This window comes from Schistocerca serialis, chromosome 9, assembly GCF_023864345.2.
Source record: "Schistocerca serialis cubense isolate TAMUIC-IGC-003099 chromosome 9, iqSchSeri2.2, whole genome shotgun sequence".
NCBI classification, from domain to species: domain Eukaryota; kingdom Metazoa; phylum Arthropoda; class Insecta; order Orthoptera; family Acrididae; genus Schistocerca; species Schistocerca serialis.
The window spans coordinates 444,788,098-444,814,519 of record NC_064646.1 but is presented as its reverse complement, the minus strand read 5'-3'; the positions used below and the strand labels follow the sequence as shown (position 1 = coordinate 444,814,519).

Sequence of the window (26,422 nt, the reverse complement as noted above, 5' to 3'; positions counted from 1 at the left end):
CTGGTTGTGTTCGAACACCATGACAGTGTCCAGGAGTGGGTGGACCACATTATGCAAGTGATCCATTGTGCTGATGACCTATCCATTCCAAAGTCCTCAGGTCATATTAGGAGGTGACCTGTACCTTGGTGGACAGATGAGGGCTGTTCAGCAATCTGGGACAGGTGTGTGGCTCTTCGACATTTTAAATGCTGACCAACAGTGGACAACTTCAGGGCCATTCGAGTTACAAGGGCCAAGACTCAACATGGTCATTAAGGAGAGTAAGAAAAGGTCATGGCAAGCGTTCCTGGACCACATCAACAATTCATCTTCTTCTACAAAAGTACGGGAAGCCATCTGGAGAATTTCTGGTAAACACATTCGTTTACCAATAGCGGCAGTGCTGAAACAGGGATATCTCAAAACAACACCTGGAGACATCACTCAGATTCTGGCTGAGCATTTTGCAAAAACTAATATCAACGCAAACCAGGATCTGGTGTTCCGTTGCTATGGTGTGACTGCAGAGAAAAGGAAGTTGGACTTAGAATCCTACAGATCAGATGCCTACAAATTACCTTTCCTCATATGGGAGCACGAATCGGCCATGTTCAGACTTGTGACATTGCGCCCAGTCACGGCAAAATCCGGTACTGCATGTTTCGACATTTGCTAGCGGTGACAAAGGAAATCCTCCATGAATTTTTTAATATCATATGGTAGACAGGCAGCTACCCCAACTCCTGGAGGTAGACAATTCTGATACCTCTTCTCAAACCACGAAACCATCTGCCAGTAGTAATAGGTGTACTGCCTTAACGAGCTGTGTAGGAAAGACCCTGGAGCGAATGGTTAGCCATCGTTTGGTATGGTTGTCAGATAATAGGCTACCACTTAGCCGCTCTCAGTGTGGGTCCTAGAGATTTCGGTCCACTATCGATAACCTGACCCTGCTAAAGTTGGCTGTTCAGCAGGCTTTCCTACGTAAACATCACTGTATTTCCTCATTCTTCAGTATCAGGAAGGCATACGATACTGCTTGGAGGCGCTTTATTCTCGCACAGCTGCATCAATGGGGTTCTCGTGGCCACCTCCCCATCTTCACACAATCTTTCCTATCACATCGGTTTTTAGGTCCTGAGTTGGTCACATTCTGTCTGATCGATTTGAGCAAGAGAATTGTGCCCCACAGGGCACTGTTTTAAGTATCATTCTCTTTGGCGTAACTATAAACAGTATTATGTCTATAGTAAGGAGTCCTGTACAGTGCTCGATATTTGTGTTTTTTATTCGTGCAACAGCTGTCAGTTGCAGCTGACCTTGCCGAGTTTATAAAAGTGAGCTGCAAGGACAGGATTTCAGTTTCCTCCAGATATGTGTGTGTGTGTGTGTGTGTTCATTTTAATCGCTCTCATCGCATGTTTAATTTACCTGACTTGCATATTAGGGACACCATTTCAGAGACTCAATTTGGTTACTGGTCCTCATTTTTGACACCTGAGAGACCTGAAAGCCAGAACTCTCAAGATTCTGAACATCATCTAGTGCCTTAGATACAGGTCTTGGGGAAGTGGATAGGGTGTGTCAGCTGCAGTTATATCCGACTGGATTATGGGTGCATGGTGTATGGATCAGAAAAACCTTATTTTTTGAAGACCATTTATTTTGTCTTCTATGAGGGGATTCGGCTGGCCATAGATGGTTATAGGACCAGTCTCATATCCAACCTCTGTGCTGAGGCCAGGGAACCACCACTCATCATACGGAGGCAGCTCCTCATGGTGCAGCAAGCATGTGAGTTCCCACTAGCTCCAACTTCACCTGCATACCGTACTGTTACACCTCTGGAACGCCTTTTCTCCATCTGTCAGTGAGTCACAATGCCGTTTGGGATCCACATGCAGCATGTGCCGAAGTCACACAGTATGGAGGCAGCAATACCCCAATTTAATCATCAGGCGCCCTGGCTACTACAGAGGCCCAGCTTAATTTTAGATTTAGTACAGTACAGGAGAGACTGAACCATCTTTTGGGTGTACACAATTTTATTGTGACAACTGATCATTGTGATTTGATTTTTAACGTTGGTAACTTCCCAAAAGCTGGGACTTCGTAACTGTCCATCTACATTATGGAAGTATAACAATTATAAACTGGAAGATGCATCTGTACTGACGTGAACCCTGTAGTTGGTACACAGCACCTTCATACAGTAGAGGAGTAGGTTAAGATCCGACGCCGGGTTTCACTCTCTCCCTTCTCTCATCATCCTGCAACAGAATCATAACATTCTGCTGTACACCGATAAGCCAAAACATTATGACCACTGCCCACTGCGACGTTGGATGGCTCATGATGACGTTGCGGGCAGGTGACGCGGTAACAAAAGTATGTAGGCGGAACAGACACTAGCGAAGATACGGGCCGCACGTGGGGAAATCCATTGAAATAAGCGGCTTTGACGAAGGCAGATTATTATTACACAGCGCCCATGATCTAGTATCTCGAAGACGGCATAGATGGTCGAATGTTTACGTGGTACTGTCGTGGGCATCTACGGAATGAGGTAGAAGGACAATGAAACTTCCACTTGGCGCTAAGTGGTTAGATCCCCAAGAATCTTCACACAACGCGGGATTCGGAGGCTTGTGTGCTCTGTAAAGTACACTACTGGCCATTAAAATTGATACACCACGAAGATGACGTGCTACAGACCCGAAATATAACCTACAGGAAGAAGATGCTGTGATATGCAAATGATTAGCTTTCCAGAGCATTCACACAAGGTTGGCGCCGGTGGCGACACCTACAACGTGCTGACATGAGGAAAGTTTCCAACTGATTTCTCATACACAAACAGCAGTTGACCGGCGTTGCCTGGTGAAACGTTGTTGTGATGCCTCGTGTAAGGAGGAGAAATGCGTACCGTCACGTTTCCGACTTTGATAAAGGTCGAATTGTAGCCTATCGCGATTGCGGTTTATCGTATCGCGACAATGCTGCTCGCGTTGGTCGAGATCCAACGACTGTTAGCAGAATATGGAATCGATGGGTTCAGGAGGGTAATACGGAATCCCGTGCTGGATCCCAACGGCCCCGTATCACTAGCAGTCGAGAAGACAGGCATCTTATCCGCACGGCTGTAACGGATCGTGCAGCCAAGTCTCGATCCCTGAGTGAACAGATGGGGACGTTTGCAAGACAACAACCATCTGCAGGAACAGTTCGACGACGCTTGCAGCAGCATGGCTGGGGTTACCCTTGACGCTGCATCACAGACAGGAGCGCCTGCGATGGTGTACGCAACGACGAACCTGGGTGCACGAATGGCAAAACGTCATTTTTTCTGATGAATCCAGGTTCTGTTTACAGCATCATGATGGTCGCATCCGTAATTGCCGACATTGCGGTGAACGCACATTGGACGCGTATATTCGTCATCGCCATACTGGCGTATCACCCGGCGTGATGGTATGGGGTGCCATTGGTTACAAGTCCCGGTCGCCTCTTGTTCGCATTGACGGCACTTTAAACAGTGAACGATACATTACAGATGCGTTACGGCCTGTGACTCTACCCTTCATTCTATCCCTGCGAAACACTAAATTTCCGCAGGATAATGCACGACCGCATGTTGCAGGTCCCGGTCGGGCCTTTCAGGATACAGAAAATGTTCGACTGCTGCCCTGGCCAGCACATTCTCCAGATCTCTCACCAATTGAAAACGTCTGAGCAATGGTGGCCGAGCAACTGGCTCGTCACAATACGCCAGTCACTACTCTTGATGAACTGTGGTATCGTGTTGAAGCTGCATGGGCAGCTGTACCTGTACACAAGCTCTGTTTGACTCAATGCCCAGGCGTATCAAGGCCGTTATTACGGCCAGAGGTGGTTGTTCTGTTCGGCCACACCGGCCGGCACTTCGATTTCGACAATTACAACTGCATTGGGCAAGGGACTGCGAGGATTCGACCGTGGATCATTGGAAAAGTGTTGCCTCTTCGGTTGAATGATAATTCCTGCTAATCTGTTTCTATTGTCTCCCCAAATGACGTCATCGAGGTGAACGACGGTTCGAAATGTCCAGGGTGTAGTAAGCACTGGCTTGTGGTAGCTTTTCAAAAATGGCTCTGAGCACTATGGGACTTAACTGGTGCGGTCATCAGTCCTCTAGAAGTTAGAACTACTTAAACCTAACTAACCTAAGGACGTCACACACATCCATGCCCGTGGCAGGATTCGAACCGGTGACCGTAGCGGTCGCGGTGTTCCAGACTAGCTGTAATATGCCATGGAAAACATTCTCCTGTGCTATCATGGGGCGTGTGGTACTATTGGAAGACATGCTGACAGCTGCGAACCACCTGTTTTTCTTCGTGCTTGAATTTTCCCCGACGACGATGTCACCTTTCAGCCGTATAATTGTCTATGTCTTAAAACCAGAATCGTCCTACAGTGGTTTGAAGAGCACGACAGTGGAATCACGGTGATGTCTTGGTGACCGTATTCGCCTGATGTAATTCCTGTGAAACCCATCTGCGTCGCAATCGGGCGCTATCACCGCGTACACAAATTGTAGGATCCATGGTACGCAGGATCGGTGCTGAACTGCGTGCCAAAAATAGACCAACTCGCTGTTGAGCAGGAGCTCATAATGTTTCGGCTCGTCAGTATACCAGTTTCTGACATAGTAAAAATGACGTATTTTCTCTCACAACTTCCCTGCTGCTTTTTGATGAAGACAGAGCTAAGCCACAATCGAAGGGACAATGTTACAAGTAAACAATTTCCTAGGACTTTTTAAAATTTTTTTATCTATTTGGGAAATTAGGAAATTAAACAAGTACTCCAACCATACGTAGAAAAAGTCACAAATAAGTTTAATCTTAAGTTGATTCCTAATGTACTCCCGTCTGTCAACTACCTCAAGTGTAGTTGTATGTGTGTGTGTGTGTGTGTGTGTGTGTGTGTGTGTGTGTGACAGAGACCCACCTGAAGCCGGACCACGCGAAGGCGCCGAGCCCGACGGCGAGCGTGAGGAAGACGGTGGAGCCCACCGGGGTGAGCACGTTGGTGGCGGCCAGCATGAACACGGTCTGCGCCACGAACGCGCCGCAGTTGAACACCTTGCGCACCTGCGGACACAGCGGCGGGCAGCAGCTTAGCCAGCTGGACAAACACTCGCTATAGCATGAAGCCGATTGCTGGAAACCGTCCCATAGCTCAGCGACTGCTGCACATTACGTCAAAACAGAGCACTGATACAGATAGAGAGATGCTGGACGAAACGCGTTTCGCTGTCTCGTCGTACGTAACGGCTATCAGCGTCACCAAAGTCAGTGTCTTAGGCACTTGCGGACGAGACGGTCACAGAAACTGAGGACAGCAAAGCAAAATCAGCAAACCCGAATTTCTTTTTCAAGTGTTCGTTTAGTATATTTTAACTAAATTTCAGTCTTGATCACAACACTTATGTCTCAATAACATAGGTGGCCGGTTTCGGTTATATTTATATAACCATCTTCAGACCCTGGCTTCCTTGGATGGTGGTAGGCGGAGCTCTCCTCAGCTCCTACGAAGTCAACTGATCAGTTGACTTCGTAGCAGCTGAGGAGAGCTCCGATTACCATCCTCCAAGGAAGCCATGGGTCTGAAGATGGTAATATAAATATAACCGAAACCGGTCACCTATGTTATTGAGACATAAGTGTTGTGATCAAGACTGAAATTTAGTTAAAATACACTCCTGGAAATGGAAAAAAGAACACATTGACACCGGTGTGTCAGACCCACCATACTTGCTCCGGACACTGCGAGAGGGCTGTACAAGCAATGATAACACGCACGGCACAGCGGACACACCAGAAACCGCGGTGTTGGCCGTCGAATGGCCCTAGCTGCGCAGCATTTGTGCACCGCCGCCGTCAGTGTCAGCCAGTTTGCCGTGGCATAGGGAGCTCCATCGCAGTCTTTAACACTGGTAGCATGCCACGACAGCGTGGACGTGAACCGTATGTGCAGTTGACGGACTTTGAGCGAGGGCGTATAGTGGGCATGCGGGAGGCCGGGTGGACGTACCGCCGAATTGCTCAACACGTGGGGCGTGAGGTCTCCACAGTACACCGATGTTGTCGCCAGTGGTCGGCGGAAGGTGCACGTGCCCGTCGACCTGGGACCGGACCGCAGCGACGCACGGATGCACGCCAAGACCGTAGGATCCTATGCAGTGCCGTAGGGGACCGCACCGCCACTTCCCAGCAAATTAGGGACACTGTTGCTCCTGGGGTATCGGCGAGGACCATTCGCAACCGTCTCCATGAAGCTGGGCTACGGTCCCGCACACCGTTAGGCCGTCTTCCGCTCACGCCCCAACATCGTGCAGCCCGCCTCCAGTGGTGTCGCGACAGGCGTGAATGGAGGGACGAATGGAGACGTGTCGTCTTCAGCGATGAGAGTCGCTTCTGCCTTGGTGCCAATGATGGTCGTATGCGTGTTTGGCGCCGTGCAGGTGAGCGCCACAATCAGGACTGCATACGACCGAGGCACACAGGGCCAACACCCGGCATCATGGTGTGGGGAGCGATCTCCTACACTGGCCGTACACCACTGGTGATCGTCGAGGGGACACTGAATAGTGCACGGTACATCCAAACCGTCATCGAACCCATCGTTCTACCATTCCTAGACCGGCAAGGGAACTTGCTGTTCCAACAGGACAATGCACGTCCGCATGTATCCCGTGCCACCCAACGTGCTCTAGAAGGTGTAAGTCAACTACCCTGGCCAGCAAGATCTCCGGATCTGTCCCCCATTGAGCATGTTTGGGACTGGATGAAGCGTCGTCTCACGCGGTCTGCACGTCCAGCACGAACGCTGGTCCAACTGAGGCGCCAGGTGGAAATGGCATGGCAAGCCGTTCCACAGGACTACATCCAGCATCTCTACGATCGTCTCCATGGGAGAATAGCAGCCTGCATTGGTGCGAAAGGTGGATATACACTGTACTAGTGCCGACATTGTGCATGCTCTCTTGCCTGTGTCTATGTGCCTGTGGTTCTGTCAGTGTGATCATGTGATGTATCTGACCCCAGGAATGTGTCAATAAAGTTTCCCCTTCCTGGGACAATGAATTCACGGTGTTCTTATTTCAATTTCCAGGAGTGTATAATACTCCATTGATCACTGTCCAAAAATGTTTACCAAAATTGTTCGTTTAGTGACGAATATACAGAAATACTACTCGAGTTTAATTCTCACACCACTAATATGATGCCTGATTGACAAACAGCTATAATAGATGTACTTCAACAAGGCTCCAGGGCCCGTTGGAATCCCTGTCAAATTGTACATAGAATTTTCGGCTGAGAACGCTCCCATTTTAACATTAATATAGTGTAGATCTCTTCAATAAGAGAAAACGGTGCCCAGAAACTGGGCCCATCTAAAATCATGCTGTAAACAAATAAAATAAATTTCCTCTATGAATCGACCATCATCGTGAATATATCGTGATCAAAACGGTTTGGATCGCTTAATGTACACTGAGGCGACAAAATTCATGGGATATCGATATGCACAGATACACATAGCGGTGGCGTCTCGTACACATGGTTTAAAAGGGCAGTGTGTTGATGGATCTGTCATTTGTACTCAAGTGTTTCATGTGAAAAAGTTTCTGAAATGATTATGGCTGCAAGACTAGAATTAACAGACTTTGAACGCGGAATGGTAGTTACAGCTAGATGCAAGGCACATTCCATTTAGGAAATCGTTAAGGACTTCAATATTCAGAGATCCATAGTTTCAAAGGGTGCCGAGAATACCACACTTTAGGCGTCACGGCCCTCCACGGACAACGCAGTGGCGAATGACCTTCACTTAACGGCCGAGAGCAGTGGCGTCTCCGAAGAGTTGTCAGTGCTAGCAGACTAACAATTCTGCGAGAAATAACCGAAAAAAAACAATACAGTACGTATGACGAACGTATCCCTTAGGATATTGAGGAGATATTTAGTGTTAGTGGGCTATGGCAGGCGACGACCGACGCGAATGCCTTTCCTAACAGCACGATATCACTTGCAGCGCCTCTCCTGGGCTTATGATAATATCAGTCGGACCCTAGACGACTGGAAAACCGTGGCCTGGTCAGGTGAATCCCGATTTCAGTTGTTAAGAGCTGATGGTAGGGTTCGAGCGTGGCGCAGACCCCACGAAGCCATGGACCTAAGTTGTGAACAGGTTGATGTGCAAGCTTGTGCTGGCTCCATGATGGTGTGGGATGTGTTTATATTGAATGGACTGGGTTGTCTGGATGTTCGGCTACTTCGATTTGCAGCCATTCACAAACTTCATGTTCCTAAACAACGATGGAATTTTTATAGTGACATTCTGGACAACGCGAACGAATGATTTGGCCACCTAGATCGTCAATCATGAATCCCATAGAACATTTATGGGACATAATCGAGAGTCAGTTCGTGCACAAAGTCCTCCAACGGCAGCAATTTCCCTATTATAGAGGGCTATAGAGGCAGCAAGGCTCAATATTTCTGCAGGGGATGTGTTGAATCCATGCACGTCACGTTGCTGCAGTACTCCGGGCAAAAGAGGTTTCCGACACGATATTGAGAGATATCCGATGACTTTTGTCACCTCTGTGTAGTGTGAATAAAAACGTCTCGATTTTTTAATACATGACTTTATTTACAATATAGTTTTAGCTACTGCCATCATGAGATGTGTAATTAAGCTTAAAGATATATTTCTTCTTTCAAACTTAATGTTGATGTAATGTTAACTACATGTTTTTAGTCTTCACGATGTCCTTGTATCAGGGCTGAATCGTCCGGAGAGAGGGGAGAGGGGTCATTGCACTGCGAACGGTCGATTTTGAGAGCGAAATATGTATCAACGGCCCAGGAGAAGGGATGGTTTCTTTGACGTTCTTTATGCCACCTCCTGGGAGCTTTTCAAAAAATGGCGCCTAGAACCGCTCGGCCACTCTGGCCGGCAGGCAGCTTTTCGTGTCGATTGTGAGCGGCGGTACTTCTGAAACGTTTCCCCTCGGCTGCACATAAGGAAAACGCTTCATTTCAACTCTGGATGTCGCGATTCTGATCTCTAACGCAGAGGCGTCAAGAAAGGGTGAAATGTGCGTAAGAGAGTGTGTGATGACCTTCCCATTGAGTTACACGTCCACTCCGGCGATGGGCCGAATTTTGCAGAAATTTGGTGCGAATGTGACATCAATAATCCACCATACATGTCACATGAACTTCTGAGCTGTTGCTTTTTTCTCGCGTGTGAAGACACCTTGCTGTTTGAAGCGCCGCCGAGCCGAGGGTGATGTCAGAGTGCATCATGCATTTTCACTATCACAGAGAAAGGTTATAGGCATATTTGACCCATATTTCAAACTTATGTTCCCCTGCGGGTCCGGGGGTTAGAAGAATAGGCCCAAGGTATTCATGCCTGTCGTACGAGGCGCCAAAAAGGAGTCTCACGTTTCGACCTTTACGTGATACTCCCCTCTAGGGTTTGACCTCCATTTTTCCAAATTTTCGCGAAGAGCGAGCCCATTGGGGAAGGGCGCCTTACATGGTGCATCATGTCCGTCATGCACTGACACCTTGAGTATTCCTTGCAGTTCTGCTCATTCTCCATCTCTTGGGCGAGGACACCTTCCTGGGTGCGTTTTCCTCCATCCACAATGCAGTGTCGTCTTCTGCGCCAACGATGACCATGGACTTCTTTGCACCTCAAATCCTTCACGATAGCCAGTGCGGTGTGGTGGGGCCGCCATGTATCCAGTCAGTTGTAGCCCCCTGACTACACAGGGATCGCTCTGCTGATGCCTGCACCATTAACTCACCACGGATGCCGAGGAGTAGTTGCCCGTCACCCTAGGACGACTCCCGGCAATGGCCATCCTCCCAGGTGACCTTTGCTGTGGCTGGGTGGCGCCTGTGGGGAGGTTCCCTGGTCGGAGAGGGTGGCATCAGAGTGGATGATATGCCATGAAGCGTACTATGTCATCTGAGGCGTAAACTGCCTCTTAGAGGGTTCATGCCTTCCCAGCCTCTCGGTCACGTCATCCTCCAGTGGAATTGTGGTGGTTTCTTCCACCGCCTTACTGAGCTACGGCAACTGTTATGCTGTATGCCTGCTTTCTTCAGTGCCCTCCTGTAAACCTGGTTCCCGGCAATACGGACCCCTGCCCTAAGAAGCTGTAGGGGATATTTACAAGGACTGTAACGACTATAACAAAGTGTCAGGTGGAGTTTGCATTTATGCCCTGAACTCAGTATTTAGTGAAACTGTGCCCCTTCAAACCCCTCTTGAAGCTGTGGCTGTCGGCATAAGTATGATGCAGGAAACAACTTTCTACAACGTATATCTTCCTCCAGATGGCGCAGTATTCCTGAACGTATTGGCTGCACTGATTCATCAACTCCCTAAATCTTTCCTACTTTTGGGAGATTGTAACGCCCATAACCCCTTGTGGGGAGGGACCGTGTGTACTGCCCGAGGTAGAGACATCGAAAATTTACTGTCGCAACTCGAGCTCTGTCTCTTAAATACTGGGGACCCCATATATTTTAGTGTGGCTCATAGAACTGGCTCGGCCATTGATTTATCAATTTGCATCCCAGGACTTCTCCCATCTGTCCACTGGAGAGTCCACGATGACTTCTGTGGTATTGAGCAGTTTTCCATCTTCCTATCACTCCCCTGGTGCTATTCCCCCAGATGTCTACCCAGATGGGCTTTAAACAAGGCGGACTGGGAAGCTTTCACCTCTCCTGTCACCGTTGAAACTCTCCCACATGGTACCATCGATGTCGTGGTTGAGTGTGTCACTAGAACGATCGTTTCTGCCGCGGAAAATGTGATTCCATGTTTTTTAGGATGCCCCCCAGCGAAATACAGTACCTTAGTGGACGCTGGAAATTGCTGAGGCAATTAACAGCTTAAAAAAGACGGTAACAGGAGTGTTGGGAGAGGTACATCTCAACCATTGGGTGCCATACGTCACCTTCCCAAGCCTCGACGAACATCAGTCCCCAAAAGGTGTCCCTGGCGTTAACGAAAATGGTGTGTTATATACCGACGCAAACACGATTGCCAAGCACTTTGTTGAGCACTATGCTCAAGCCTCTGCGCCGGAGAATCACCCCCAGCCTTTCTCACTCTCAAACGGAGGGTGGAAGGGAAGGTCCTCAGTTATGGCCCCTGTGGAAAACAGTGCATTGGTAGTCGCAGAAAGTCGCTACCTCATCAAATTACGTAGTCAGAGTGTTGGGAATGATACGTCTCCACTATTGTGACCAAGCTCAGTCTTCTTTATGGGTATTAGACCCCTGCAGGCATATCTGGAATTTCCACACGTGGCGCTGTATATACCGACTCACACGCAATCACAGAACGTTTTTCTGAGCAGTCTGCTCGAACCTCTGCGTCTTGAGTTGTTACCCCCCACCTTTCGCACACTAAAATAGTGGCTGGAATGACAGCACCTACCTTTTACTACACGCCACTCTGAGCCATATAGTGAGAGGGAATTTCTCAGTGTCCTTACACATTGTCCCGACACAACCCCTAGGCCAGACCGCATCCATCACCAAATGATTAAACATCATTCAGTGGATTACCAGCACCGCATCCTTGCCATGCTCAACCGCATCTGGCGCGATGGAGAGTTCCCGTCGCAATGGCGTGAAAGTATCCTCGTACCAGTGTTAAAATCTGGTAAGACCTCGCTAGATGTGGATAGCCAGTGCAGGCCATCTGCTATATTGTTTCAACACCTTCTACCGCTTTTCCCTTTTACTCAGTGTTTTCACTTTTGGCTTGATGCTTTCATTTTCTACTTCGATATGGTTACACATTTAGTTTCACGCATTTTGTTTCTTCCCCGGATATCAGGTAATAGGAGTCTTTTGCCCGCATCTCGTGGTTGTGCGGTAGCGTTCTCGCTTCCCACGCCCGGGTTCCCGGGTTCGATTCCCGGCGGGGCCAGGGATTTTCTCTGCCTCGTGATGGCTGGGTGTTGTGTGCTGTCCTTAGGTTAGTTAGGTTTAAGTAGTTCTAAGTTCTAGGGGACTGATGACCCTAGATGTTAAGTCCCATAGTGCTCAGAGCCATTTGAACCATTTTTGAGTCTTTTGGGGTGTGGTTTTCATCTGCAAGACTGTGGGAAAAATGACTGCTAAACCTGTAGTTTAGCCCCTTTGATGTACAAACCAAACAATCAACCGTCAACCATCTTCAAAATGTAATGTTGTTGATAAATCGTTCTTTAACAGCCTGTGTTCCCTGTTATACAGAAGAAGCTGAATCTGTTCCGAGTGGCCATTCTGTTATCCAGATCGATAAACAGAAAAGAACAGTGAACTAACCAAAGCGAAGCCAGGCTATTTCTCCATTCCCGCACCATTGCCATATTATTCACAAGTTACTAACGGATCTGTCTCCTCTCATAATATTCTGAATTTCAGAAGGGAAACCGTATTTGAGTCGATTAAAATTTTCCAAAGAAATTTGAGTCCAAAACCGCCTACTAAAATCAGGATAATTTGTTAAATGTTTCAAAGGAGATATATTAGCACAGAAGTGACTCACTCATCTTTGTCTAGATTGTCTTCGGTCGTGCTTAAAATCTGGATTTATGAAGAGTTCATATGACATGACTGTTGAAGGATAGATTGATGGTTATTATACAGATCAGAACATACTCGTGTTCTTGAAGAATTTATTTTGTCATCTTGTCTCTTTGTGGCATCTTCACGTATCTCACCAAAATGATTAGTTATCTATCAGTGTTAATGCTTACGGTTCTATTAATTTCATCTTCTTGAAACAACAAAATTATCATTAATATTGAATGATATAAATTCCTTTTAACATTGTTAACAATTTTTACATCACTTTTGTTTTCAGATGAATATTTAATTCATTGCACAACAGAATATATTCCGAACTCGTGTGTAATACTATGCAGCAAATTACGATATTATCATTACGTAGAGTTGACATTTGTGGAATTTATGACCAGCTGACTCCACCTGTGAGATGTGATGAATAGAAGCAATGTATTTGTTTTCCTAGATCGCTATTCTGATGCCGCAGAACAAAATGATTTTACATACGCATTCGGCATATTATAACATCAAAAAAATTACATATACCACGTAATCGAAGTGTGGCTGAGAGTCACTTAGATAAGGTGTGGGAGCCGTTATTTTGAACGACACGATCTCAACGGGAAAGACGTCGCGCACCTGCTACCGTGTCTGGTAGGCAATCCACACGGCAGTAAAGTGCGGCGATTGCACAGCTTGAAGGGGTCTCCTCCACACCAGCTTGACTGATATCTGTATAGTGTGTAGATCGGCCATGTCTTTCATATTCATCTAGCCCGTCACTTCTTTCTTTTGAGCTATTATTTAAGTCCAGGAGCAAGTTGTTGTAGGCTTTTCATTGATATGAACAACCTTAAAGCTACAAATGAAATGTTTTTAGCAACAATAAAAACATTTCAAAATCAAGAAAAGGAAGAGAGTACGAATGCAACTGCCTGTCCTTTATGAAATATTGTTGTCTCATTACATGTACAAAATACGAAATTCTTTTATCTTAGCAGTGTGTGGAATTTGTTCCTTGATAATTTCCACCAGTATAGCAAAGTGCTGCAAATTGTGAGATCAAGCCTCCTCAGTTCGACGACAGATTTGAATCTCGAAATGAATAATAAAATAATACAGTACACAGCCTGTAAGAACCCCCTGTGGGTCTGGGGGTTAGAACAGACCCGAGGTATTCCTACCTGTCGTAAGAGGCAACTAAAAGGAGACTAACACGTTTCGGTCTTTATTTGATGGTCCCCTGTCGGGTTTGACCTCCATTCTCCTAAATTTTCCCGAAGAGCGAGCCAATTGGGGAAGGGCGCCTTACACGGTGCATCATGTCCATCATGCGCTGAGCCATCTCGCATCCTTCGTCGACGTGGATCTGCACTTCCGCTCATTCTCCACCTCTCGGGCGAGGTAACCCTCCTTGGTGCGTTTTCCTCATTTCACTGTGAAATATCATTTTCTGCGCTGACGACGATAACGGACTTGTTTCCTTGTTTGCACCTGATATCCAGCACGGTAGCCACTCCGTTGTGGTAGGGTTGCAATGTACCCTGTTGGTTGCAGCCCCCTGACTACACAGGAATCGCTCTGCTGATGCCAACGCCGTTAACTCCCCACGTATGCCAATGAGTAGATGATCATCACCCTGTGGCATCGGGATTCCTGGCAATGGCCATCCTGCCAGGTTGCCGTTGCAGTGGCTGAGTGGCGCCCGTGGAGAGGTCCCCTGGTCGGAGTGGGTGGCATCAGGGCAGATGAAACGCAATGAAGCATACTACATCTCTTGCTGGTGGTCAAACATCAACAGTATCTAAGCATTCAAGTGTTGCATTTAATGAACAGAAATATGACCTCAAATCGTTCCCCTCCCTGGCCATACCATGGGAGGAACGACAGGCTAAGGATGGCAGCGAATCTTATTCGCCCCCGTATCTTGTAAATAAGAGAGCTGACGGAGAATCGTTTATGTCGATGAAGCCTCAGTCTTTTGTCGAGAATTTAGACAAATTTGGGGAGGTGGAGGAATTGTCGAAATGCGATCAGGTTCGGCCTTAATGAAAACAGCATCCTCTGCCCAGTCACGGGCATTACTCGCCTGTGACAAGCTGGCGGATGTTCCTGTTACCATCACGCCCCATAAGAGCTTAAATATGGTCCAGGGTATTATATTCTTCAAGGACCTTTTGCAGTATGACGACGAGCAGCGCGCCAGTTTATAGCAGCGAGGTGTTCACTTCCTCTGGCACATCCATCGGGGTCTGAAGAATAATCAGGTTGCAGCCGGTGCTTTCATCTTGGCCTTCGAGGGTGACACTTTACCTGAGAAGGTCAAGATGATGATCTAGCTCTGTGTTGTCAAGCCATATACCCCTGCCCCAGTGTGGTGCTTAAGTGCTGGCAGTTCGGGCATATGTCTTCCTGCTGTACGTCCAGTGCCACCTGCCGAGATTGTGGACATTCATCACATAAAAATACTCTTTATGCCCCGCCTCTCTGTAAACTGCAGAGAGCACGATTCCCCTTACCTGCCAGGCTGCAGAATTTTACAGAAACAAAGGAAAATCATGGAATACAAGACCCTGGACCGACTGACCTACACTGAGGCTAAGAGGAAATTTGCAAGGCTCCATCCCGTGGACATGACATCATCCTATGGTACCACTACAACTAGTGTTCCAGCCCCATCCGTTCCGCCATTGACGGCTGGGCCCCAGGGTGCAAGACTACAAGCGCCCCCTTAATGATGGTGGACACTTCGATCCCTGTTGCTCCTTCACCAATCATCAGAGACATCCATCTCAATATGATATTCCATACGCTCATATTTTGTTCATTAGGCGGCAGCGCGGAACTGTGTGGATCACCTTCCGAATGTCGAGCAACAGGGCGCCAGCCTGGACGTGATTTTTCTTTGCTTTCTGGGTCTTATGGGCCAACGGAACGAGCTGCCTATCACGTGGTCATTCTGTTCGGAATCTCTGTTGATTCCTACAGAGGACATTTTCGATCAACGGATATATCACGCGGGTATAGAACGTGTTTCACAATTCTACGACTGACTGACGTCTGAGATATAGCCCTATGGTTTTGTGCTTGTGTTCGACGGACCTGTTTTTCCTGTGACTGAGCATATGTGATTATTCCATTTCATGTCACTGGAGATTGCTGAGCTCACGCTGTTTATACGAAATGACATTAAAAATGTGCCTTATTGATATTTTAGACAGAATATAATGCGCCTTCGTTTTCCTTTTGTGAGGCGTACAGTCTTACTTCATTGAAAATTTAAAGCACCTTATCAAGACCTGCTTTTACATTTGAGCAGCTTTTCATTATCTGCAAAACGTTCGAGGTTACTGTTAATATTGTCCGCTGGCTCCTTAATGTAAAAGATGAGGAACAAGGGTCCCAGGAAAGTTGCCTGGGGCACGCCTGAAGTCGCATCTAGCCCTGTCGAGGACTCCACATTCGAGACTATGCGCTGAGCTGAGAGCGGAGCGTCACCTACGTACCATGGTGGTGGAGAGGATCTGGCGGCGCATCAGCCAGTCGGCGAGGTGTCCCGAGAACTGCAGGATGATGGCCATGACCAGGTACGGCAGCGCCGACATGAAGCCCGCCTCCTTCAGGTTGAAGTGCATCGCGTCTGCAGCAGACAAACGGAACCACTGGCTGAGAGTGTTTCGCTGCAGACTGCAGTGCACTGGTCACGTCAACTACTGTTGTAAAATTTTTTATTGATAAAGCTGTAAATATTTTTTATTAATTTTAAAGCGATAACTAAAGACTTACTAATGTAGGTGTCAGGCCCATGTAGAGACGTTCTTGAACTTCGTGCTCCTTACACATTTAGTGAAATTTAATTTCTACCGTTTGTATGATAGGATCGCACTTTTAGCCTGGTCAGGCAGTGTTAATAATATTTTCTGTGATCAGTGGTGCACAGATTAAACGCATTTACAAAATTTACGAATGGCATGCTAGTGTATAGAGAACATTACCTCTAATAAGACGCAACATCCTTGTACACTTACATAAAAATCAATATGGCTTGGATGGTCACTTGACCAACACTACCTGTCGATAAATAAATAGACAGTACAGCCGGTTTTCCTAGTTTCTGATGCCTTTCTTTAAATACACTGAGGCTGTGCAGCACTGTTTACAGAAAATATTTTGGACACTGCCTACTCAGGCTAAAAGTGCAATTCGAAAAGTATCAACGAAGAAATTAGAGCTCACCAAGTGCTTAGAGACGATTCAGTGTAAGGTTTTTTAACACGACTGTCAATCAGCGACTGTTGTATAATACAAAATTTTGAAAAACACAGCCCTAAGTCGCGAACACAGCTTTGTGTTGACTGTAGCAGAGGACACATGGCAGCCCTTAGTGGCTTGCACCTATGTTGCATTGTACTTTATTTTTGACTATCTGACGCTGTCAGGTATGACCTCAGCTTTCGTATTTTTTGGTACTTTATGCTGTAACATTTAGTTTCAATTTTGCCCGAAGAAGGTGTCCGTTGTGACACCGAAACCTAGGTCACAAATTAATTGCGTTCGCCACTGACGGCTGTGTTTTTAAAATTTTGGATTCAGTTTAATATATATTTACTGACTGTTATGCAAAAGTCATCTAATATACATTTATACAACAGACAGACAGGAGATGATGTACGGTGCTACCACCTTAAGTAAATAAACATCAGTACTCTATTGAACTGTACCAAATTTTAGCAACTGCTTGTTACAACATAGTTTGTTTAAAATTATCTCTCGCGCTCTCAGAAATCACAAATTTGAAATCATCTCTCCATAATTTGTTTCTCATTTCTGGATGCTGAATTTACAAAGAGGTAGTGTTAATAGCGTTGATCTTTAAATAATGTAGGCAACACCAACTTTTTTATTAACTTATCACTATATGAGCGAAATCTTACATATAATGCAAACACAAGCCTATCAAATGAAAATTTTATTCCTTTCTCGAAGACGTAATTTTATTCTGCTTGCCAGTCTTCCAGTCTACGTTACTCCTGGAAAAGCAGTAGAGGTAAGTACACATTTTCCCGACAGTTCGTAGATTACCTATTTGTGATTCTCTGCCTTATAGTCTCATCAACAGGAATTTAGCAATTTTTCATACAACAAATATTAGTTTAGTCAACTAAAAATTGAAGGATACGACGGAAGAAAGTGATAACCCAGATAAGCACATTTTGCGTTACTGCGTGTTGTATGTTTAGCTACATTCAAAAACAAGAATATAAATGGAATAAGACCAGGCAGCTTGTGTAGCAGACGATATTTTCTAACAGTGTCCGTGGAACCACTTGTTAGCAACACGTGGTGCAATCAAAAACACGACAGATAGCTTGACCGGACTAATCCTTACTAAACTAATGTTTAGCACTATCTTCCACCAGTCCTTTCACTTATCTTATACTCCGTAGCCCGAGCACACCAATTTTATCTGCAGTTTGTTTGTATACTAGGCACAACAGATACAGCCCCGGATTATCGTGTCATTTGAAATTCCACTCTTCCGGTGCGCCGTCAGATCGAGCAGTGATCCTTCTCCTATGTACCAACATTGTTACACATACCTTTCATGAACGTGGGCAGTTGCGTCAGCAGTGTGTAGAAACCCCAGTTCTCGCAGAAATGCGCCATCACGATCGACCACACAGGCATCGACGTCAGGAATTTCCCCCAAGGGTGCACGACTTTCTGTAAAAAGAAAAAAAAAAGCATTAGACAACTTTTTACAGTACTGTCCAGAGTGGCTCAGCCAACCGACCAGTCTTTCAAAAAACATTAGCTATTTCTGAAACAGGACACGGAAGTGAATACGGTGACTTTTTAATTTTATGTTAAGCAACCTAGCAGTTTTATGCCTCATTTCACTAGTAGAACACTGTTCACATTTGTTACAGACACCAAAACTGAATTTTTCCACCGAATTTCCTTCCACACTGATCTAAATCGTGAATCCGACTGGAAGATTAAGAACTTAGTTTCTTGTGGCGGTATTCTAGGATAAATATGAAAAAGGCGTTCAGAAAGAATGACTGTAGTGAACTAGATATTAAGTTTTAGTCTGAAGGGAATCACGGAGATACTCAATCATCACGAGGTGAGCAGAATATAGAAATCCATCCTGTCTTCGGATCTACTTCAAATAAAATAGGCAATCCTGGATAGAGGAGCTGCTCAACCTATTTTACGACTGTAGTAGAGGGAAGTATGAATTAAAGAAGTTTGTCGATTGAGGTCAGTTGTGAACGATTGGTCTTAATCATGATAATGAAATTACTTTCTTTAACATAACGAAGATTCCAAGATTTGTATATAAAAAAAAACTTGACTGATCCGGGACATAGCACAACCAACGCCAAACGTAGAAAATTGCTCGCTAATCTCGTTCTCGAACAACCCCCCACTATAAACTGACCTGCTCTTGAAAAACATATGTATGTGTCCACCTCTTTGGAATAAAACCTCGATATCATTTCTCATTAAAACACATATGCATAATGATGAGTATGTGTATTTTCATTAACAATAATTCTGACGCAGTATTTAATGTTTACAAGCATTTTTTCTTATTTATAATGATTTTTACAATGCCACCTGTCTTTGTAGATATAGGTGCATATCATTTACAGTAGTCAAGACCTGATTTCTGTGCTCCAGTATTTGATGACTTTCTGGAACGCAGATCACGGCCAGGGAGAGAGAGTTGGTGGGGAGGGGGGGGGGGGCAGACAGACAGGGAGAAAAAGACAGACACAGAAACAAAGAGAGAGAGATTTTCTATTTACAAGCAATTGCCGAGACTTGGGTGGTACCAGCGGTATAGTAACTCGCATATAAAAGGAAGGAAGGAAAATTAGAGTTTAACGTCCCGCTTGAGAGCGAGACCATTTAGACAGAGCACAAACTCGGATTACGAAAGGATAGAGAAGGATATCGTCCGTGTCCTTTTGAAAGGAACCATCTCACCCACACGACTCTGCTCTACCACCTTCTAAGCCAAGGACGTATTTCGTAATAAATTTCCGATGTTGACTATTACATAACGCGAACTAAATAGATGCGAAACTACCACTCAAGAAAGTTAAAGAGATGCTGCTTTCAGAAAAAGACAGCCTCGATCTCCTTTTAGTGGAATTTACAACGCGTTTTCAGTTACATTGGTCGATCTATACACACAATTTTCAGAACACTCTATACATCATAGAGCCAAATGGAAAATATTGCGATTTTGACAAATCTGCTGCGGTCGGACGCAATACAATTATGTCTGATAATACGTTTATCTTATCCCACGTGTCTATTTTCAGGTATTACGTCATCAAAGAAGCCGTTGATATCAAAAAGTGCAACAACAGCTTTAACTGGAACAGCGGTTATATCCTCAGCGGTGCATGGAAACTGGCGCTCCATGCAGGAAGGCTACAGAGTAAAAACAAAGTCATGCACAATTTGACGCAGACAGCCTCGCTGCTAGAATTTATGAAGGTCAGACGTAATCACTGATAGTATTACGGAGGTACAGTGACTTCGTGACGTTCTCGTGAGGCATTTCAGCCAGCTAAATGCGAACACCATATTAGTACGGCAGTTAAATCGTGAGATGACGACAGAGGAGACCATTCACAATATACAAACAAACAAGTTGGGCGCGACAGGAAAACTGAGAAAATTTTTTCCCCAAATTGAGGTTTTATTAACGTAACTATTATAACGTCAGAGATGGTAGATCGCAATGGTGCCTAGTCGCTGCGGAACGATAAGTGTCTCCAGTTAATAGATCGAGCGCCAGCGACGTGAATTCGAACTTCCCGTGCAGTGCCTTATCGCTGTGAAAGTATCACGGGTCCCTGACGTCATTCGTTCCTGCACTGGCTCGCACCTTCCAAGTTTTTGCTGCTTTGCGCCAGAGACAGGAAACTCGCCAACACGGCTTCTCAGCTCTGTTTTCTTCCACTTCTGCACTTGCCCACAGCACTATAGACCTGACAAGTGGGAGTGGCGTGATTGCCTCAGAGCCATCTATGCTACAGCTGGTCGCACAGCTGTATCAGCCACACTATTCTGTCGTGGAAACCTCTTATTCCGTTGCTCCCAAAGCACCTACTTCAGGAGCAATTCCCCCCCCCCCCCCCCCCCCAATGCTGGGGACAATGGTCCCCTCCCCACAGTCAGAGAAGCAATAGCCTCCTCCAGTTCCTCTCACATGGAAGGGGTCCCTTGGGAGTCTCACTTCCTAGGTCACCCCACCAGTTCTGCATCTGAGTATGAGATGGACGCCTCACCCACAATGGAAACGGATACAAACACTCAACCAGTGGCAGTAGGTGATGCTGACTGCACAAAGAGTCATCCTCCAGCGGAACTGCGGCAATTTTTATCCCACCTGATTGAATTGTGACGACTCTTAAGTGCTATGCCTGCTTTTTGTGTTGTTCAGGAAACATGGTTTCCCACAGTGACTTGGTGACTATTGGGGGTACTATATAAACCGTCATGACTGTGACAGACTGTCAGGTGGAGTTTGCGTTTATGTTCTTATCTCTGTCTGTAGCGAACCTGTGCCCCTTCAAATACCTTTAGATGCTGTGGCTGTCAGGGTGACGACAACGTGGAAGTTATCAGCTCTAGCATGTACCTTCCTGAAGGTGGTGACGTGTCGCACCATGTCTTGGCTGCACTAATCTCCCCCCACCTTATCTGCATTTGGGCGATTTGAACGTCCATAACACTTTGTGGGATGGAACCAAAGTTTCTGGGCATTTCATACTAACTCAACTCGACCTTTGCCTCCTAAATACCAGTGCACCCACTCATTTCAGTGTGGCACATGGCACATACTCGGTCACTGACCTCTTGGTTTTAAGTCCTCGCCTTCTCCCATCTATCCACTGGAGAGCTCGTGACGTCTTGTGTAGTAGTGACCACTTTCCACTCTTCCTGTCCGTACCCCAGCGTCATTCAGCTGGTCGCTTGCCCAGATGAGCTCTTTACCAAGGCTGACTGAGATGCTTTCGCCTCCCTATGACTGTTACCACCATTGAATCTCCATTGCGTGACAACATCGATGAGGTGATCCAGACAATCACTACTATCATTGTTGCACAGCTGACTCTTCAATCCCTCGTTCCTTGGGTTGCCCCCGCAGTAGTTGATGCCTTGGTGGCCGTCGCAAATCGTTGCGGCGATTAGAGATTGTAGGATGGCCCTCCAATGTCATAAACGTCATCCATCCCTGGAGCATCTCACTGCCTTCAAACGGCTCTGCACACTGGTCCGTCAGCTCAAAAAATGACAGAAGCAGAAGTGTTGTGAACGATACATCACCATTATCAGATCACGAACGTCTCCTTCCCAGGTCTGGACCAACCTCAGACATCTCAACAGGTATCAGACGCCTGCATGCATACCTGTAATTTCCACACATGGCGCTGTATCCACCAATCCAAACGTAATCGCACAGCGTCTTACCAAGCATTATGCTTGCACCTCTGCATCTGTGAATTACTGCCCCACTTCTCGTCTCCTAAAACAGCGGGTGGTTTGACAACCACTATCGTTTGCTCCCCGACGCCCTGAGCCATATAATGCTCCCTTCTGTGAGCGAGAATTTCTTAGGGCCCTTGCCGACTGTCCTTACACAACCCTTGGCGCAGACAGCATCGATTCCCAAATGATTAAACATCTGTCAGCAGACTGCCAGCACCACCTCCTTGCCGTCTTCAACCGCCTCTGGAGCGATAGCGAATTCCAGTCGAAATGGTGGGAAAGTATCACCGTTCCAGTGCTAATGCCTGGTAAGAACCTGCTATACGTGGATAGCTACCGTCCTATCAGCCTCACAAACGTTCTGTGCAAGTTGCTCTAACGTATGATGAGCCAGTGGTTGTGTTAGCTCCTCAAGTCTCAGTGCCTACTGGCTTCCTCCCAGGGCGGTTTTCGACGAGGTCGCTTCACCGCTGACAACTTGGTCTAGCAGGAGTTTATCATCCGAATGGACTTTTCCCGGCATCAACACCTCACTGCCATCTTATTTGACCTGACGAAAGCCTACCATATCACTTGATCAGACCATATTATCGCTACTACACACGAATGGAGTCTCTAGATCCGGATTCTGAGTTCTTATACTGAAATTTTTGTCGCTTCCAGGGTTCGATTCGATGCTTCACATAGATCACCCCACATCCAAGAGAATGGGGCCCTGCAAAGCTCTGTCTTGAGCGCCCGACTGTTTTTAACTTCGCCAATGGTCTTGCACTAGCAGTGGGGCCTCCATTTCTCCCCTCTTATATGCTGACGAATTTTGTATTTCCTTCTGCTCCTCTTGTATTGGCGTGGCTGAACGTCACCTGCAGGGAGCCATACGAGAGGCACAGTTGTGGGCCCTAACCTACAGTTATCAGTTTTCTGCAGCCAAGACTTGTTCATGCACGTCTGTCGTCATCTACATCTACATCTACGTGATTACTCTGCTATTCACAACAACGTGCCTGGCAGAGGGAATGCAGTGGAGACCTACTGCTTTTCGGGATTGGTCTTCGATGCTCGCTTAACATGGCTTTAACATCTTCATCAGTTTAAGGAAAAGTGCTGGTGGCATCTTAATATTCGCTGCCTGAGCTACACTGACTGGGGTGCTCCAGCTATACAGAGCCGTTGCGCTGCCCTATGTTGACAATGGGAGCCCGGTGTATGGTTCCGCATCAACCTCAGCACTGTCGCTGCTGGACCCTATACACCACTGTAAACTTTGGCTTGGGACGGGAGATTTCTGAACCAGCAGAGTGAACAGCCTCCTCATAGAATCTGGCATTCCTCCATTATGGATTAGGCAACGGAACTGCTCGCGGATTGCACTGCCCACATTCATTGTTCGCCTCGCCATCCACATTACCACCTCATTTTCCCTAACTCGATGATTCATCTCCTGCAACAACAGCCCAGATTGGGGATTATAATTGCGGTCCTTTTTCGGTCTCTTCTTATTGCACTTGAGACTTTGCCTTCACCACCTTTCTTGCGAGTCCACTTCCAAACACCTACATGATCCATGCCTTGGCCACAACTTCGTCTTGATTCGTGTACACCGATGGCTCGATGGTGATGCGGAACCATACACCAGGCTCCCATAGTCAACATAGGGCAGCGCAACGGCTCTGTATAGCTGGAGCAGCGTAGGGCGATCAGCACCCCAGTCAGTGTAGCTCAGGCAGCTTACGTTCATGATGGCCTGAAGAGCGCTCCTTGCTGGATGGCTACAGTATTTTCACTGCAGAGTGTGTAGTCGTCTCTCCCACTCTCAAGCTCCTTCGTCATCTGTAGTGACTCCTTAAGCAACCTACAAGCTCTCGACCAGTGCTTCTCTCGCCATTTTTTGGTTATGATTGTCCGGGAGTCTCTTTATGACCTCCGAAACAGTCAATGTTCAGTACCCTTCATTTGAAGCCCAGGACATGTTGGGATTCCGGGCAATGAAGTTGTTGACAGACTGGTTAAACAAGCTACTGGTAACCACGTCTGAAGATCAGACTGCCAGAGTATGATCTCCGGTCGGTCTTACGTGGCAAAGTTTTTGGGACATTAGATACTGAATGGCGCACCATCAGTTCACCAAATAAACTACGTGTTGTCAAGGAGACAACAAATGTGTGGCGCTCATCCATGTGAGCCATCACATGGACTCTGTTATCCTTTGCTGGCTCTGCATAGGCCATAGCTGGCTGACCCACAGTCACCTCCTCCATCGTGAGGACCCGCTTCAGTGTTGCTGTGGTTCACTCTTGACAGTCGTCCACATATTGTTGGACTTTGCAACATTAGCCACTTTGCGGTGGACTCTTAACTTTCCCAGCATCCTGCCACCGGTGTTGGGTGTTAATGCCTAAAAAACGTTTTATGTTTTATACATTAAGGAGATTTTTATCACACAAAGGGCGGGCGTGTGGCCTTCTCTCCCAGGCCTCGACCATAACTTCCATTTTAACTCTTCCTCACTTTTTCTTTGCTGTTTGTTTGCTTTGGTGTTCGTCTTTTCCCTATGTGTGTTCGTCTCGCCTTGTCTTTTAGACTGGAGATTTTTGTGTGTTGCAGTGTGGCTGGCTCATCCTTTTTACTCTTGTGGTAAGCCAGCCCAGGCCATTTGCTATATTATTTTAATACCTTTGACTGCTTTTCACTTTAGTGTAAGTTTTCCTCTTTTGGTTAGCTTCTTTCGTTTTGTCTTTCTCTGTGATTCGAATTCCCAAAAGGAGTCGGGGAAAGTATAATGGCGTAAAATTAACTTTGAATCACAGAGAAAGACTTGAGACCTGAGACATGTTTCCATGAGGAAAAAGGGACTGATGACCCTGTAGTTTCGTCCCTTTACTCCCCAAACCAAGCAACCAACCAACCAACTAGACAGTTCTACATGCAGCTACTGAAAAGGCTGTTGCCCTCTTCAGGAACCACACAATTGCGTGACCTCTAAACAGATACCCCTCGGTAGTGGTTGCACTTATGGTACGGCTATCTGTATTGCTGTGGCATGCAAGCTTCTCCACTAACGGCAAGGTCTGTTGTCCAAGGAGGGGGAAGGATGCTGATACTGACTGTCAATGTTTTGCAGCTCCTGTCGTGGTAAGGCTGAAAACTACCAGACTATGGCCTGGCTGCCAGCAGGTACAAGGACAGCTAGTGTGGCCTGTTTACCGACCTTGTGGTCGCTGTCGGGGCCCAGCGAGTCCTGGATGTACTTGAGCTCCTCCGGCGAGATCCTGGGGTCCTTCTCCGGACCCTCGGCCACCACCAGCCACCACGCCGTGCACCACACGAGGCCCACCACGCCTGCAGACAAAAATAAGTTTTGCTGTTCAGCACTTCACAACAGTTATCACCTTGTCTAGATCTTCGAAAGCAAAGAAATACTCTGAAAAAATTCACATGCAATCAATAGCACCATGTCAAGTGTGCGATAATGCTAGTAATAAAAAGATAGTAGCTGTTTGCTATCAGATACGTACAGCTCCATAAAGTTCCACCTCGCTTATTGTAAACAGCTGTTTGTCGTATTAAATAATTCTATTCCTAAATATACATAACAGAGCTCTCACGAATGCTCAGTTGAAACTGTTGCGAACTTGAAATGTTGTTCATATGGCCTTAGCATATCTTTGGCCAAAGGGAAAGACGTCCCAGTTGATTCCATATCGTGCGTTCTTGTCGGCGGCAGCCGACGAATATTGAGTTCTAAACTTCATAACGAACCGGAAAATAAGATCTGGGGACGAGATTATCGACATATAGCTCATGATAATAGTCTGTGCGGTTCTTGCATGATTTTTAGATCCAAATATATACGGGATTTGATCAGAGCGGAAGCTGTTTTGACTACTTTCCTGGCAAATCTTCCAGCATGCCACTTTCAAGTGTGCAAACAGACTTCAGTAGTTGCTTAATTAGAACTCGTTTCGATGAACTGAGTTTGGTTACGGACATAGGCAATGTAAGCAGCGGACCTCGTAATAGATACTGGTGTATTTTCTTGAGAACCTGACTGAGGCAATAAAAAGAAGTGGGGAACAGTTCTGAATTCTTATCAACACGCCAAGGCAAGGATAATGAAAACAGCAGAGATACATACCTGTAGCTCAGTGGATATACACTAGAGAAAAGTTGAAAAGGGAAAGTCATTCACTTACTCAGGAGGTATGCTTAATGCACATGGAAGCTGTATCGGAGAAATAAGGAGAAGAGTATCAACTACAAAGTATGCATTTCGAAAAATA

The 26,422-nt window shown here is 46.4% G+C and overlaps 1 protein-coding gene across 1 annotated transcript in view; it reads right to left on the bottom strand.

Annotated features, from left to right (window-relative positions):
- The window catches only part of LOC126418758 (vesicular glutamate transporter 2-like), a 237,729-nt gene that overhangs the window by 17,654 nt on the left and 193,653 nt on the right, over window positions 1–26,422 (bottom strand). The window contains exons 6-9 of the mRNA XM_050085683.1: window positions 25,351–25,481; window positions 18,224–18,347; window positions 16,130–16,263; window positions 4,975–5,117 (exon numbers count right to left, since the gene is read on the bottom strand). Of these exons, the coding sequence (XP_049941640.1) occupies window positions 4,975–5,117; window positions 16,130–16,263; window positions 18,224–18,347; window positions 25,351–25,481 (532 nt within the window). The remainder of the gene's footprint in view (window positions 1–4,974; window positions 5,118–16,129; window positions 16,264–18,223; window positions 18,348–25,350; window positions 25,482–26,422) is intronic.